Source organism: Podarcis tiliguerta (assembly GCF_965153285.1).
Source record: "Podarcis tiliguerta genome assembly, chromosome: 12".
Lineage (NCBI taxonomy): Eukaryota > Metazoa > Chordata > Lepidosauria > Squamata > Lacertidae > Podarcis > Podarcis tiliguerta.
The window spans coordinates 49,877,528-49,892,656 of record NC_139545.1 but is presented as its reverse complement, the minus strand read 5'-3'; the positions used below and the strand labels follow the sequence as shown (position 1 = coordinate 49,892,656).

General features: G+C 47.3%; 1 protein-coding gene across 3 annotated transcripts in view; it reads right to left on the bottom strand.

Annotated features, from left to right (window-relative positions):
- The window catches only part of ACVR2B (activin A receptor type 2B), a 137,178-nt gene extending 123,136 nt beyond the window's left edge, over positions 1–14,042 (bottom strand). For all 3 annotated transcript variants that reach the window (XR_014503675.1, XR_014503676.1, XM_083406590.1), the window contains exon 1: positions 12,845–14,042. Coding sequence is in view for 1 of the 3 variants with exons in the window: in XM_083406590.1 (XP_083262716.1) it covers positions 12,845–12,896 (52 nt within the window). In the remaining 2 variants the exon portion in view is untranslated. The remainder of the gene's footprint in view (positions 1–12,844) is intronic.
- Between the last annotated feature and the right edge of the window lie 1,087 nt (positions 14,043–15,129).

Below are 15,129 nucleotides of genomic sequence, written 5' to 3'. Positions count from 1 at the left end.
AGACGGAAAACCCGCTAGACGAAAGGGTTTTCCGTTTTCAATGTGCTTCGCAGGACGAATTTCTCTATGGGCTTGCTTCGCAAGACAAAAATGTCTTGCGATTCTTGCGATTTTTTTTCACTCCTCACCCCCTTTTTCTAAGGCACTAAGCTGCTAATAGCCTTTTAGCAGCTAATCCGCTAATCCCTTAAGCCTTTAATAGCCGCTAATAGCCGCTAATAGCGCTAATCCGCTAATAGGGTTGCTTCGCAAGACGAAAAAACCGCTAGACGAAGAGACTCGCGGAACGGATTCTTTTCGTCTTGCGAGGCACCACTGTACATCAATATAATGTGCAACCATGATTGAGATCTGCATTATATTGCTCATTATATCTCTGCTATGGAATGGGCCAGTGCAGTATACATTTAAGCACAGATGAAAAAATTGCATGCCATTTTTGCAACAACGTTTTGGCTCTTTGTTACTAAAAAGGCATCACGGAAAATGATAATAATAATAATTCTTTTGGTTGTTTGTTTATGTTTACGTTCTCTGTATAGTCAATGTAAAGCTATGCGTGCTGCACAGGCCAAAAGAAACCTGCAATGGATTCCAGATAAGATGACTGGGGGAAACTTTGTAGAGCTGCTGCCAGTTGAGACAATACACTTGAGTTTAAGCTGTCTTTCGTACAGTTATCCTCTCTGGAGAATCAATTCCCACTCGCAGTAGGAGAGCACGCTACGGCTGTCAAGCCAGGAAATGATTAAATATTACTTTGCACAGAGGTGCAAAAATACATTCCTCCTTAGGAGTCATTTCTGAGTGTTAGAAGTAATGCCATTAATAAATAATACCTGTGCTTGAGACAAGCATGCAGTGGCACAGCTCCAGTGCAAAAATACACGCTCTGCACAGAAAGGGACTAGATTAAGTCCCTGGTTCCTTATGCAGAAAAGTATTGCAGAGTTGGGCATTTCCCCCAAGCCCTTGCTAAGCTGGTAAGCATGGCTAGATGCACTTTTGATCTGGCTCATAACAAGGCGGCTCTACAGAAGTTCTAGCTCTCTATCTGCATGCAACTTTGCCTAGAACCCATTGAGGATGCGGAAACAAAGAGAACTGGGAGCGGGAAGAGGGGAAATTCCAAAAGTAAGTTTAAAAAAACAACACAAAGCCAAACAAAATGCAATTTAATATGAGCAGTGCTGGAAACTCAGATATATAAGCTGGGAACCATAAGACTCCTTAAACCAGGGTTAGAGTCGCCAAAACTGAACGCCTAGTTGTTATTTTGGGGGCCAGAAAGCTCAAAAGTCATGTTTTTCCAATACAACCTTTTGATCCCTGACATTCATTCTGATTGTGCAGATAAAATATAACAGATAGAATATTGCAGGATGTGTTGCCGGTGTGTGAAAACGGCCAAGATCCAAGGATTCCCAGGCATGCAACTCCAGATGGCAGAGATGGCAGGTGCAACCTTGATGCCCAGGCATCTATCTTCACTTGGTCGCAAAATGCACCTGGCAAATTTCGAACGCGGCATGCGAGAAGCTACCTTCTGCTTCATAACCAATGGAGATACAGTCATACCTTGGGTTACAGACGCTTCAGGTTGTGTTTTTTAAGGTTACGGACCCGCCAAAACCAGGAAGTACCGGAACAGATCACTTCTGGGTTTTGGTGGTCACGCATGCGCAGAAGTGCTAAATCGCACTTTGCACATGCACAGAAGCGTCAACCCACCTGTGCCCAGATGTGGCGCTGCGGGTTGGGAACGTTGCAGGTTGAGAACGTGTCTCCCGCACGGATCATGTTCGCAACCCGAGCGTCTACTGTACAGGAAGAAGAGGAACAGTTTCTTAGGCACGTGGGCTGTTCCTGAATAAGGCTGCTCCTGAATAAGCTGCTGAGCTTTGCCGGAATAGTTTATTATGCCACCTCAAACAACAGGAGCGTATGATCATGTGCACATAGCAAGGTTATTTTAAGAAGGAATCTCCAGCTCACTGCCGCTGCCCAGCCTCTTCCTGAGAAGAAAGCAAAATCTAACTCTGCTGAGAATTGTGTTTATCAAGGAATAAACCGCAAGTTCAGGGAGATCCCAGGAAAGGAACACATGAGAACATGCGAGCCTAATGGTGCAAAACCCTGTGCTTCTCGGAGTCTATTCGGAAACAAGTCCCAGTGAATTCAATGAGGCTTAGTGACAGGTGAGAGTATGTACAGGATTGCAGTCCGAGATTCCCTCCCTCTCACACTAAATTCATGGCACCTGCCCAGATTCACTGCCTGAACTTCCCACTTATTATTAGTGTATATATTAAGCTCATTCACAAACTCTCTGGCCTAAATGGATCAGGATTTCAACCGCTGCAAGCCTTTAACTCTTGTTGCAAGAGCAATTATTATATAGGATTACGGTTTACAACAAATCTGGATGTTATTACCGTATTCACCGCTCTAGCATTTGCAAAGCAGGAACACACCACATGTGTTTTCAATCTTTTCTCCTCTTCCTGCCATTTGTCACCAGAGAAGAGAGTCAATATCACACACACACACATATACAAAGGTGGAATTTCTACAAATGGCAATAGGGAGTATCTTAACATAACCTTGCTATGGGCACATGATCATACGCTACTGTTGTTTGAGGTGGCATAATAAACTATTCCGGCAAAGCTCAAAAGGACACAGGGGCTTAATCCCATCATAGCACATTCCAAAAATATGGAGGAGTCACAAATTCAGCAAGGAAAATGCCCCATTAAAAACTCCAGACAACAGAAGAGTACCAGGCTGAGTTAACAGTGCGCATGTCCTGAAAACAACTGCACATTCAGGACTTAGTTCCAGTTAAATAGCAGGGCTGATTTTCGCAAGAAACTGTGCACAACTGGTCTATTCCATTTGAGCTGTGTAAAATCAGAGCGACTTCGAACCAGATCTTTTATTGGGGGCGGGGGGAGATCAACTTACGTTTTTGCAATTCATGGAAGAGAGGCAGACAGCTCACATTTATGCAAGTAGACCATTTGGATTAGCAGGAGGTTTGGCAAAACTTGAGAACAAAGGTGTGGTGAGGTTGTTATATAGTGTGTTGGACCCAGGTTCAAATTCAGGCATGGACCACACTGAGTAATGTTGGTCCAGCCACTATCTGCCTGCCTAATCAAACTAACAGGGTTGTAGTGAAGATAAAACTGTATGTGTGTATGGATGAGAGAGGTGGTGGTAGAATGAATCATGGACACTATCTTCAGCTCTTTGAAAGAAGAAAGCATATAAATTTTAATAAATAAATTCAACCAGCTCTTACTGAGCTGAAACAGCTCTTAATGACTGCTGCATATATCAACTAAACCTTGAAAGCATATTCAAATGTCATTTTTACCCCCTCAATGAATTCTGGGCATTGCTTACCCCTTGTGATTCCCAGCAACCCTTAAGAAACTACAGGGCCCAGAATTCTTTGAGGAGCAAACTGTGCTTCGAATGATGCTCATACTGTTCTGTGCAGCTGACCAAGGACTCAAAACACCAACTTGTTCAGCTAAATGAGCAAACAAAGGCAAGAAGAGACTCCCCCAAACAAAATCCACTTCACAATGAGGATTTCGAAAACACACACACACCAACAGCTGTCTCTTTGCCAATGTGTGAATTGTTGCACAACTCTTAAAGAGGTGGTTTCTGAAGTTAAACAAACTGAAAGATCAATGGATTTGTTTAAATAAATATCATTAAAACCCGAAGGTCCTGCAAGAGTTTTGCCTGTTAAGATATTGTGGGTTGTCCAAGACCTGTACATGCATAGTACATACAAAAGTACATACAAGTACATAGTACATACATAGTACATACATGCATGTACATACAAAAATAATATCCCTGAACACTAGACAATGAGGCAAGGTCTCACTTCCCAAGCCAACACCTTGCCATAGAGCATATATCCATAAGTCTTTAATGTGTCCCAGGACCCTTTTGTTGTTGATACTGTGACACATTTGCGTAGAACTTATTATCTGCTCTTGGCAAGTTGTGCTGATCAAACTTGCAGGGCTCTTGGACTGCAATTCTCCACCAGCCAACCCTGTGAGCACGTCCCATTGAGCTCAATGGGAATCACATCTCAGTAAACAGGTATCCATTTGTACCCCTTGCTACTGCACAAATTTTTTCCCCATTTGTGTGTGGGGTCTGATTCACACATAACAGGTTTTATAGCCAAAGCATGATTTGCTGAACATCTGAATGCTGCTCAGTAGACTGTGGTTTGTTTTCTAGCAACACACCATGATGTGAAGCCATGGTTTGTTGGCTTACGAAACGTGGCTTGCTTTAACTATGGCCTGGTGTTCTGTCCAAACCCAAAAGCCTTGCTAAACCATGGTTTACTTGGCCAACCCACCTCAGATGCTCTCCTAAGGCAGAGGCACAAGGCAAGAACAGCTTTGTGGGGTGTGGGGCAGAAATCAAGCATCGGAGAAACAAGCCATGGCTTGCTTGATCATCTGCAAGACTGTTTGCTGACGAAACCGTGGCTCGGTTTTATGTGCAAATGCAGCCAGTGTGTTACAATGTACAGGATATGCTTCTAGCCCTGACCTTTTTAGGATGGAGCAAGATAAGAGTTCTAAATATAACACAGCAATAGAGGAAATTTCCATTAAATGTTTATCTGGAGAGAATGAGAGGGCATGGAGCTTGCGCGTTGTGGTGCTACACACCTAACAATGTAAAACCGGCGAGAGGGTTTTCCTTTTCACTATCGAAAGGAGAAAGCGAGAGGGAGAGAAAAGGGGGGGGGGACGTGTCAAAATGCATCAGAGCAGTGGAAGTAAACAGATTTTCATTTTAAAAAGTGTGGGAGAGAGAGCTCCTCACCACTGAATGAAAGCACTATGCCAGGCATAGGCAAACTCAGCCCTCCAGATGTTTTGGGACTACAACTCCCATCATCCCTGACCACTGGTCCTGTTAGCTAGGGATGATGGGAGTTGTAGTCCCAAAAACATCTAGAGGGCAGAGTTTGCCTATGCACTGTGCCTTGGCGATATATCGCTCAGGACCAGTATGTGGGGGCAGACTGCGATGACAGCTTCACTCAGCGGTATGAAACAGCCATTGAATCTGCCCTGGCAAGCTGAATCGTCAAGGGGCAGATACAGCTTGTCCCTTCCGCTGCTTCTTTAAACTGCTTGGCTGAGGAGCGCGCTGCTGCCCTCACCTCAGCCAAGCAGTTTTACAGAGCCCCCAACCTGCCCCGCCTGGCAGCCTCCGCCTTTACTCCCTCCTGGTGTAAGGCAGCCAGGTGGTGGAGGGGCTCCTTCATGCTGCTGGCGGGCCCAGCAGCCCCTCTCCGCAAGGCGCAGGTAGGGTGGTTTTGCACCCCGCGCCTTGCGGACTTCGCCCGGGAGGGTGGGCTGCGCCGTTCCTCCTGGGGTGACTCCCCACCGGAGGAAAGAGACAGCGCACCCACATGGGCGAAGGCAGCCTAGCAGGCTCCATCCGCTTGGCCCGTCTTCGGGGAGTGGGGGGCAAGCGGGCAAGGTAGCTCGCCCGCCCGCCCTCCACACACACCAGCGAAGACAAAGGGAGCTTGGCCAAGGAGCAGCAAGGGACTTAGGGCTCACTCAGCTGGGGGAAGGAGCCTTTCTGCCCCCGGCTGAACAGCAGGCTGGGGCCAGCTGTATTGGCCACAGCCCACGAGGCGCTGGGGTGATACACCACGATGCTGAAAACACAACATCGCCCAGCCCTAGAAAGCACAAGCATGTATTCAGCAGTAGCCCCAAGCAGGGCTTAAGATAATCATTAAAAACCCTACACAGTTTAAAAGGGAAAGGTACCCCTGCCCGTACGGGCCAGTCTTGACAGACTCTAGGGTTGTGCGCCCATCTCACTCAAGAGGCCGGGGGCCAGCGCTGTCCGAAGACACTTCCGGGTCACGTGGCCAGCGTGACATCGCTGCTCTGGCGAGCCAGAGCCGCACACGGAAACGCCATTTACCTTCCTGCTAGTAAGCGGTCCCTATTTATCTACTTGCACCCGGGAGTGCTTTCAAACTGCTAGGTTGGCAGGCGCTGGGACTGAACAACGGGAGCGCACACAGTTTATTTTATGAACCCAGATATTTTATGAACCACCTTCTTCCATAACAATTCATGAGGTCCTTCTCTGGGTGCTTATTTGAGGTGCATCAGGCATATTGGAGAAGAGCAGGGGTAGGCAACCTAAGGCCCGGGGGCCGGATGCGGCCCAATCGCCTTCTCAATCCGGCCCCGGATGGTCCAGGAAACAGCGTGTTTTTACATGAGTAGAATGTGTCCTTTTAGTTAAAATGCATCACTGGGTCATTTGCGGGGCATAGGAATTTGTTCATTTCCCCCCAAAAAATATAGTCCAGCCCCCCCACATGGTCTGAGGGACAGTGGACCGGCCACCTGATGAAAAAGTTTGCTGACCCCTTGACAAGAACATATCCGCAGGCCTCTGGAAGTCCCACTGGGAGACGTCATTACTATCATTTAGGTACCAGGCAAAAACATTTCTGTTTTCCCAGGTTTTTAAGAACTATTGTAAGCATTTTTAAGCTTTTGCTGAGCATTGGAATGCTGTTGGTGCTTCTGTCTGCATGTCATTTTACTTTACTATATTCATCTAGGTGTTTTGCATTATTATTATTATTATTATTATTATTATTATTATTATTATTATTATTATTAATCTCCAACCATAATTATGGTCTGCACTTAGGCTAATTTCAGTTCTACCTTGCCGCCCCAGCTTCAATTTCCCCCTAGCTGCAGATTTTGACTTTTATATTTAAAAAGAAGAAGTGCAGATGAATTAAACACAGCAACGCTGACTTAAGAACTCTGTAGCAAGATCAAAACAAAAGCATTCTGTTTCCAGAAGTGGTCACACACACCCCTCTGGAAGCTCACTTGCAGGACATATAGCTGGTGCCCCCCAACCTGGTGTTTGTCCCCAGCATCTGAAAGTCAGGGATACAGTGGTACCTCGGGTTGCAGACGCTTCAGGTTACAGACTCCCCTAACCCAGAAATAGTACCTCGGGTTAAGAACTATGCTTCAGGATGAGAACAGAAATCACGCAGCGGCAGGAGCAGGAGGCCCCATTAGCTAAAGTGGTGCTTCAGGTTAAGAACAGTTTCAAGAACGACGGACCTCTGGAATGAATTAAGTTCTTAACCCGAGGTACCACTGTATGTGTATTGTATACATACGTAGTATACGTGCTTTGAGCCGATTCTGCAAGGGTTTTTTAAATTCTCCAGAACAGCTCCAGAAGAGCGCAGGTAGGTCAGAAAAGGTGCAAAATCAGGGCCTAGCAATCCCATGAGCCTTTGCAATGGAAATCCCAAGAACGCTTGCACAGAGTTTGAGCAAGGAGGTTGTGAGAGACCAACTGTCTTCGAATTTGGCAAAGCCTGGAGGAGGTTTTGGAGCAGGAGAATCTAGGAAAGACACACATGAGTTTTCTAGAGGTGGTTTCTTTTGCAGGCTTCTGGATAGTTCTTAAAAGATTTTTTATGGGGTTTTTGGAGGGGTTGGGGTTTTTTGGGGTCATAATTTTTATGAGCTTTTTTTGAGGTTCTTGGGGGGGGGGAGGTTTATTAGAATTTTTTTTAAGAGGTGGCACTTAAACGCAAAGCTGACCAACCCACGAAGCAGGGATTTCCTGGGGTTTCCATAGATTGTGAGGATGTTTGCAGGTTTTTCCTACAGTTGCTTCAATGATACACAATTTCACCAACGCGCAATGTGCCTCGGAACGTAACCCCTGCGTAAATGGGGGGGGGGTGTTTCCTGTACACGACAGCTACAGCATGAGACTCCTAATCTCAGAACTGTGGGTTCGAGTCCCACGTTTGGCAAAATATTCCTGCATTGCAGGGGGTTGGACTAGATGACCCTCGTGTTCCCTTCCAACTCTACAATCAATTCTGTTTTTCTTCTTTCAAAAAAAAGCTTTTTTCCATTGTAGCTAGTCTTTGCTGTTCCATTTCTAGTTTTAACCAATGCCTATTGCGTTAACTTTTTTTTTTAACAAGCTGTTTTGTGAGGTTCACCTGAAAAGTGGTGTGTAAGTATCTTAAATATATAATCAGTATAAATGCGATGCTTAACTTTCATTGATAGACCTCCCTTCCATGAATGCTTCAGCTTTTCTAAATCCATCTCATTTACATGAGGTGTATAGAACATGCTCTAAGACTAAGGTATACCATGACCCTAAGCATGTTTACTCTCTTAGCAAATGTGCTCAGGATTGGAGCCTTAATGTTATGTGTGCATAAAACATCCTTTCATTGTAAACATTGTGACCGGTCAAGAGTCCTGATATTTAGAGTGGCATAATCTATATCTAACAATAGATTCTTGTTAATAGGATCCTGGACACAAGTTCAGGAGTGTTGTGTTTTTAAAGACCAGCACCATTAACCTTGGTGCAGCACTTCATTGTGTTTAATTAGCAAGCTAATGAAGACCGTCTCCTTCCTTCCTTCAACCACAAGAGGATAAATGCAGGGCTCTGGGAAAAAGAGTAGACTTACCTGTTTGGAATTCAATTCACTGCTGTGTAATGAAATATTTATCAAATATATACCCTAAGTTTTGCAACACTTCAGCAATATGTGCTCTGTACGACAGAACTCCTTTTTCTACAAACCGTATTATATCATGGGGCTTTATTGTGGGGGGTGGAGATGAACACAATGTCTGAACATTTGGGCTGCAGGGAAATTTGCAAACAAAACACGAGGCATGAACATAATGTTTTCATCAACATATCTTCAGATACTAAAAAAAAAAAATTCAAAGTACACAACAGTGTTTTTGCTGCTGCTGCTGCTTTTTAAAAAGTGACAGACTGTCATGTTTCACTATTTGTAGCAAGTTATTACTAGAAACCATCCCCACACATGCAGCTGAGGTCAAGCTGCTTTTAAATAGCCCACTCTTTTCTCACAGTACAAAAAATATACCCCATTCACCTAATCTTCCGACAAACTACAGTAGAATCTTGGTACTGAGTTTTCATCAGCACCAACAGCTTCTGCTTAGTTTTATTAACTGCGTCTTCTAGAGTGCTAGAAGGCAGGCCTGTTCCAAATCAAAAACACATATACCATATTTTTTAATTAAAAAAGAGACAGCTGAGGCCATTCATAAAAACAGATGTACGGCACTGTTCACCCACTCGCCGATTCAACTGACCACCCTGGAAAGATTCTCACCAATACACACGAAGCCTGTGTTTCCTTTTTTCCCTTTTAAATTACACTTCCTAAAAGTCAATAAAAGCATTTCCCTCCAAGCAAACCGCCAAGTGGTTTTGGACCGTGAGGTCAAGGGGACTCACTCCCAGGTAAGTACATACAGGATTGCAGGCTAAAAGGCAACTTTAAATTTGATCCTACTAGGAGTGCAAGTGTGATGTACTGTACTGTTACCGGTTATGTTTTAAACAACAAAGCAGTAGAGCCGCAAGCCTCTTATCTGCAAATAAGCACACAGGACTACAGCTAACAAGAAAAGAAAATAAATACGCACGCAGAGAGAAACAAATCGTCTAGAGATTGCCCCTGTATACAAAACCCTGCTTCCAACCAGCAGAGCGGTGTATGGTTACAAGAAGGCTGAATTTCGTGAGTGAAAACACAAGCACACATCCCTAGCATTGTTGTCCAAAGCTACCCTGCTCCTTCCAGAAATATCTGACTGCACAGAGATCTCCCATGGAAAAAGGACCACTTACTACCCCTTCACACAAGGAGACAAAGATCTATGCAAATGCACAACCCTGTTAGACAAATGCATTGTTGCTTTGATCACTACCACATATCAGGGGTTGTTGTTTATATATTTATATATAAAGGCACCCTCCGTCTCCCCTTTCAGTTTGATTGAAGGAGTGGGGCGGGTGTTTGTGAACCAGGCAGGGGGGAGGGGGGAGGAAATAAGAGCTATCACTGTTTACAATACAGCACACAAAAACGGGGGGAAAGAGAGAAGCCTGTGACAGTGAATATATAATAGGTACCCTGAACAAAGGAACACCATCCAAGGAACAGCCACTGCTGCCGCCGCCGCCGCCACTTTGCTGGTTTTAACCCCTCCCCAGGATTTCAGAGCACATTCCAAAACAAACCCACAAAGGCAGGGGGAATCATTGTCTTTCGGAAAACAAGAGGGAGAAAATGGTTAAATGCAAAATGGGGGAGGGGAAGGGAGACGGTTCTGTTCCAATACATGGCTTCTTCGCTCCCCCCTCTCTTTCTCACTTTGCTTAGATATGATTTAAACACAACCCCAAAGGAGGTTAAGAAAGGCGGTGCCTGAATGAGTCCCCTTCATCTTTCAGGCTGCACGCGGTGTGTAAAAAAAAAAAAACAGAGAGATGGGGAACAACAGCTGCAGCAGCAGCAGCAGCACACCCGGTTTAAAACCAGCAGCCTTTGCTGCTGCTGCTGCTATGATATTATACAATACACCCAAAGCAAGCCAAAAAAAATAATAATATGCCTGCTTTTCTCCATGCTTGGTGTAAAGCGTGACAAGTTACTACACAGGAGGAACCTTAAAAAGAGAGCAACGCGGAGGGAGGAGGGAAGCTAGCAAGGGAGGGTGGGCAAGTTGGGGGGCAAAGGCTACGTGTCCCTCCCCACCCCACACACGCGTGATGTGCGAATTAGCCCCCTTTTCCTGACGCTGGCAAGAATGGGGCGGGCGGAGGAAGCTTGCTAGTGTGGGAAAGTGGGGCTGGAGAGGGGGACGCGAGCGGCCGCCGCTGCTGCTGCTACTGCTGCTTTAAAAGATACAAATCAATCCCTCCACGCCATGCTGCTTGCTATGGGGCCGGGCAGTTACGTCAGCGCCTGTTATTATTCCGTGGCCACGAGATTGGTGCGGGTTCTTGTGCGCGCGCGCTGCGTTTTCGTCGGTGGGGACGGCGATCGCCGTCCACGTTTCTTCACAGAGCCAGGCCCCCACCCCCACCACGGAAAAATAAAAATCAGGGGCGAGATTTTCTCTCTCCCCCCCCAAACCCCTCCCCCACCTCCTAAAAGCCATCAAAACAAGGAGGAACAACAAAAGCAAGGCGAGGAGCCAGCCATGGCTCCGGCGAGGGGATCGCGAGGAAGGAGAGAAAGGAAAGAAAGGGCGCAACCCCCCTCCTCCCTCCCTCGCCACCTCGAAACCCACCACCATCATCGCCTCCTCCTCCTCCCTCGTCCAGGAGAGGAAAGGCTGGGGATGGGAGGCGGGAAGAGAAAAGCAGATTTACTGCGGATCAATGTGGTGGCAACAATAAGGTTGCATTTCCATAACAAGAGAGAGGGTCTGGCACAAAAGTTGCAGCCCTGGGCTGCGAAACATCCATTGCTCGGGACTACAATACACATTCCCGTCCCCTTATTTAAACCGAGCTCTCTCCACCTCACCTCCCACCCCCACGGGAGGGGGGAGTGTAAAAAAGTAATTAAGAAGCCAGACAACGCTCAGGCTGGCACGAATGTAAATGAAGTTGCGCGCACACACACGCACATGCACCCAACAAAAGCAAGAGAATTTAAGAAAAGCAAAAGCCAGGAGCCAAGCACAAGGCAATATAAATAAATTCCTTTGGGACAGTCACTTTGAGTTGGGGGGGGAAAGGCCTTGCCAAGCCTCCCCTCACTTCTCCCTCCGATTGTTTACATTTGTAACTTTCATCGTGGCATGCTAGTAGTAGGCAGGGTTTAAATAATAATAAAAAGCGGCTACCACGCTAAAGCGAAAGTTTAAAGTATCACAAAGGGGGCAAACACGAGAGGGGCGGGACAATATGTTCCCTTGTCCCCACCCTCTCCAAAATTCAATTAACTTACCTCCTGGTGTTTTACAATTAGTTTAAAAAGGAGTATCACCCTTTTTTTTTGCAATACACTAACACAATCACAGCAAGAATAATGTGAACCATCTTTGCAAAAAGGCAACCCCCGAAACCTTGAGGAATCACAACATTTCACGAAGAGGCAGGTGAGAAAGAGGTTCGGATTTAAACGTGGGCAGCCTTTAAAACCTGTTAAAGCACACTATTCAAAGGTGCCTTTTAAAAAGCAAAGTTGCACAGTATGTGTAAAATCTACCCCAAGGGAACTTTCGAAACAAGAGGAGTGGGAAACAGGCTTTCAAGGGATCAAGTTTAAAATCAAAAGGGGGAAAGACCACGAGACTATAGAGAAATAGTAAAAATCCAAGGCCTGGAGTGTCGTGTGTGTTTTCACCCCGCAGAAAGATCTTTCCCCGGGGTGAAAACACACATGGCACTCGAGGCGAAGGGAAAACTCGGCACGTTTTATTCTCCGCCCCAAATGCCTCCTTTTCCAACTGATGTCAACTATTATCTTTGTTTCCAAATGCACGCCTCCAGACACCGAGCATTTCGGCAAGCACCCTTTTAAAAAATGATAATAATAATTATCCACCTTTCTGATCAATATCAAGCTGAGCAGAAGCCCCCTCCTTCGCGACTTGCAATTAAAACACGCGGCGAGAGAAAGGAAGGAGAGAGGCTAGAAAGCAAGAGGGGGGGGACACCAAAACACCACACGATTGCCACCAAATGCAAAGTTTTGTCGTTCTTTCCCCTTTAAAAAAACCAAAACTAACACGATTAACTCTTATGTTTCCCCCACTTCACGTGTTTTTGAAAAATTAACGTCTCCAGTGCATTTGTTCCTTTTAACACCATTAATGCTTGCAAGCCTTTTAAATTTTTTTAAAGAGGGGCTAGGGACAAAAGCGAAGTGCCCACCCCAAACTTTTTCGTTACTTACGTGTGCAGAAAGTCCCCCACAGGAAGGCGAAAGTTAACCACGAAACCATCATATTCCTTTTTCTCCTCGTGGCTATTGTTTACTCCTCCTCAGCAAGGAGGAGGGAGCGCGTAAAACGAGGGGCGAGGAGAAGAAATGAACGGGATACCGGGGAGAGAGCGAGAGAAAGACGGGATCTTTTTGTAAAAAATAGATATAAGATATAGGCTTTTAAAAAAAATAAAAATAGAAAAGGCTCCTTCTTAAGAACGACAATAATTTAAAAAAAACAACAACAACACAACGACACCGGAGATTAAATCCTTCACAGTTTCCAACAACGTATCCAAAGTCCGAGAGAGAGAGAGAGATGATTCAAAACGAGAGAAAATCCTCCAGACAGGTGGCTTCTGCTCCTGTCCGGTTGGGGGGCGCAGGGCTACAGGCGACCCCCACCAGGGCCAACCCCGAAATCAAGCTGGCCAAGAGTTTCTTCGCCGGGGCGACGGTTGTGGCGCTGCTCGGAGAGCCAGGCGGGCGCGCAAAGCTTCCCTCGGCGACCTCTCCCCAAGAAGCCCTGGCCGGCCTTTTTTTCAGCAGTACCAGCAGGGGGGCCGAGAAGACATCCAAGGAGGGGGAGGGGGCGCGACATGAACAGGAGAGAGAGACCGAGAGAGACCCCCTCTCCTCCGCGGAATTGTCCTTCTCGCTTTTTTGTTTTCGAAAGAAGGCAATTCAAGGGAATCTCCCCTCGCCAAGGCGCAAGAGCGCGCGAGAGAGACAAGAGCGCACAGCCCAAGTCCGGCCACCTCTCTCCGAGGGAAAGAGCGAGGAGGCGGCAGAAGAAGAGGCGACGCCGGAGCAAACTTTGCAATGGGGAGCCGCCGAGCGAAAGAGAGACTCCGCTGCCGCGCGAGGAGACGGAGGGAGAGCGCAGGAGCCGGCTGTGGCGGGGCTGTGGTTGTCGGTGGTGCCGAGAGAGCGAGGAGGAGAGCCGCCGCCGCCGCTTCTGCTAGGGGCGCTGAGGACTGGCGGGTAGCGAGGTCCGCTCTGAGGCATCGCTCGTTGGCTTTGGCGCTCGGGGAAGGGGGCTGGCAGCGCGCGCGCCACAGCCGGAGCAGCAGGAGGAGGAGGAGGAGGTGGGGGGAGAGAGGAGGCTGGCGCTGCAGTTGCCATGTACAGAGGCGCGCTCCCGCCCGCCGGTGCGCGCGCGCACTCATACACACACACTCGCGCGCGCGCGCGCTTATATACATTACCCCTTCCCTCCCTCCCTGCACGCAGAAAACAAAACAAAACCCTGAGTCGATTCCAAAATGGCTTCTGCAATGGGGGGGGGGGGATCTGAATTGGAGAGGAGATGGTGGGCGGGGGAGTGTTTGTGTGCATATATTAATATATATATTATGAGAATTATGAGAGACGGATCTAGGTATACAGTATGTATATGTACACAGACACGCGCGCACACACACGCACACAAGGAGCCTGGGGAAACCCGGATGTTTGATACAAAGAGAGAGAAGGGGAGGGAATCGTGGGGGGGGGGGGAGAGAGAGGCGGGACCAAGGAAGGGTTTTGGAGGATGCTTAGCCGATGACTGGGGGAGGGCGCCTGTTTGTCAAGGCGCACCGAGGGGGCAGGGCTCGGGAGGGGGAGGCAAGGGAGGAGACCGGCTGTCAGGCAGCGCGCGAAGCTCGAGCAAGCGTGTTTCCCCCGCTCCTGCGCGCGACTCGGTCTTCAGGTAACCGATTCCCACGTTACGAAGACAAGCAAATGCGGGATTTGCCCCTGCGAGGCCAGAAAGACCCTCGGAAGCGAAGGCCGGCGAGGAGCACCTGACTCGAGTGTCGGTCACACGAGTGCTGGCACGCGTTTGTGGTTGCGCGCACGCTTGCACGTTTGGAATCATGATGGTGCGCTTTGTAAGAATTGCTTGGAGTTGACCTAATGAGAGGCCACCCTGGTCTCAAAATGTAAGGTGCGAACCCAAATCCTGAATATACCCTGGCACGCTCCTGGTGGAGGCCCCTGGACTGGCCCCTGACAAAATGCTAAATTGAGCGTAAATTGGGTGCAGGCCGGATGATTTAATCTACAGGAGCTTTGGCATTGATAAGGCAGGGTGTGGACTGTATTAATGAACGCAGGGAGCTGAGGGAGAGATATGCCCGGGAGGCTTTTGATAATGCATTCTGGGAAACCTAGAAACGACCATCCTTTCCAATCGTGTATGTTCAAGCATGCAACCCAAGGGCATCTATTTCCTCATCGTTAGCCTTCGCAGGGTATGTGCGAAAAAATAT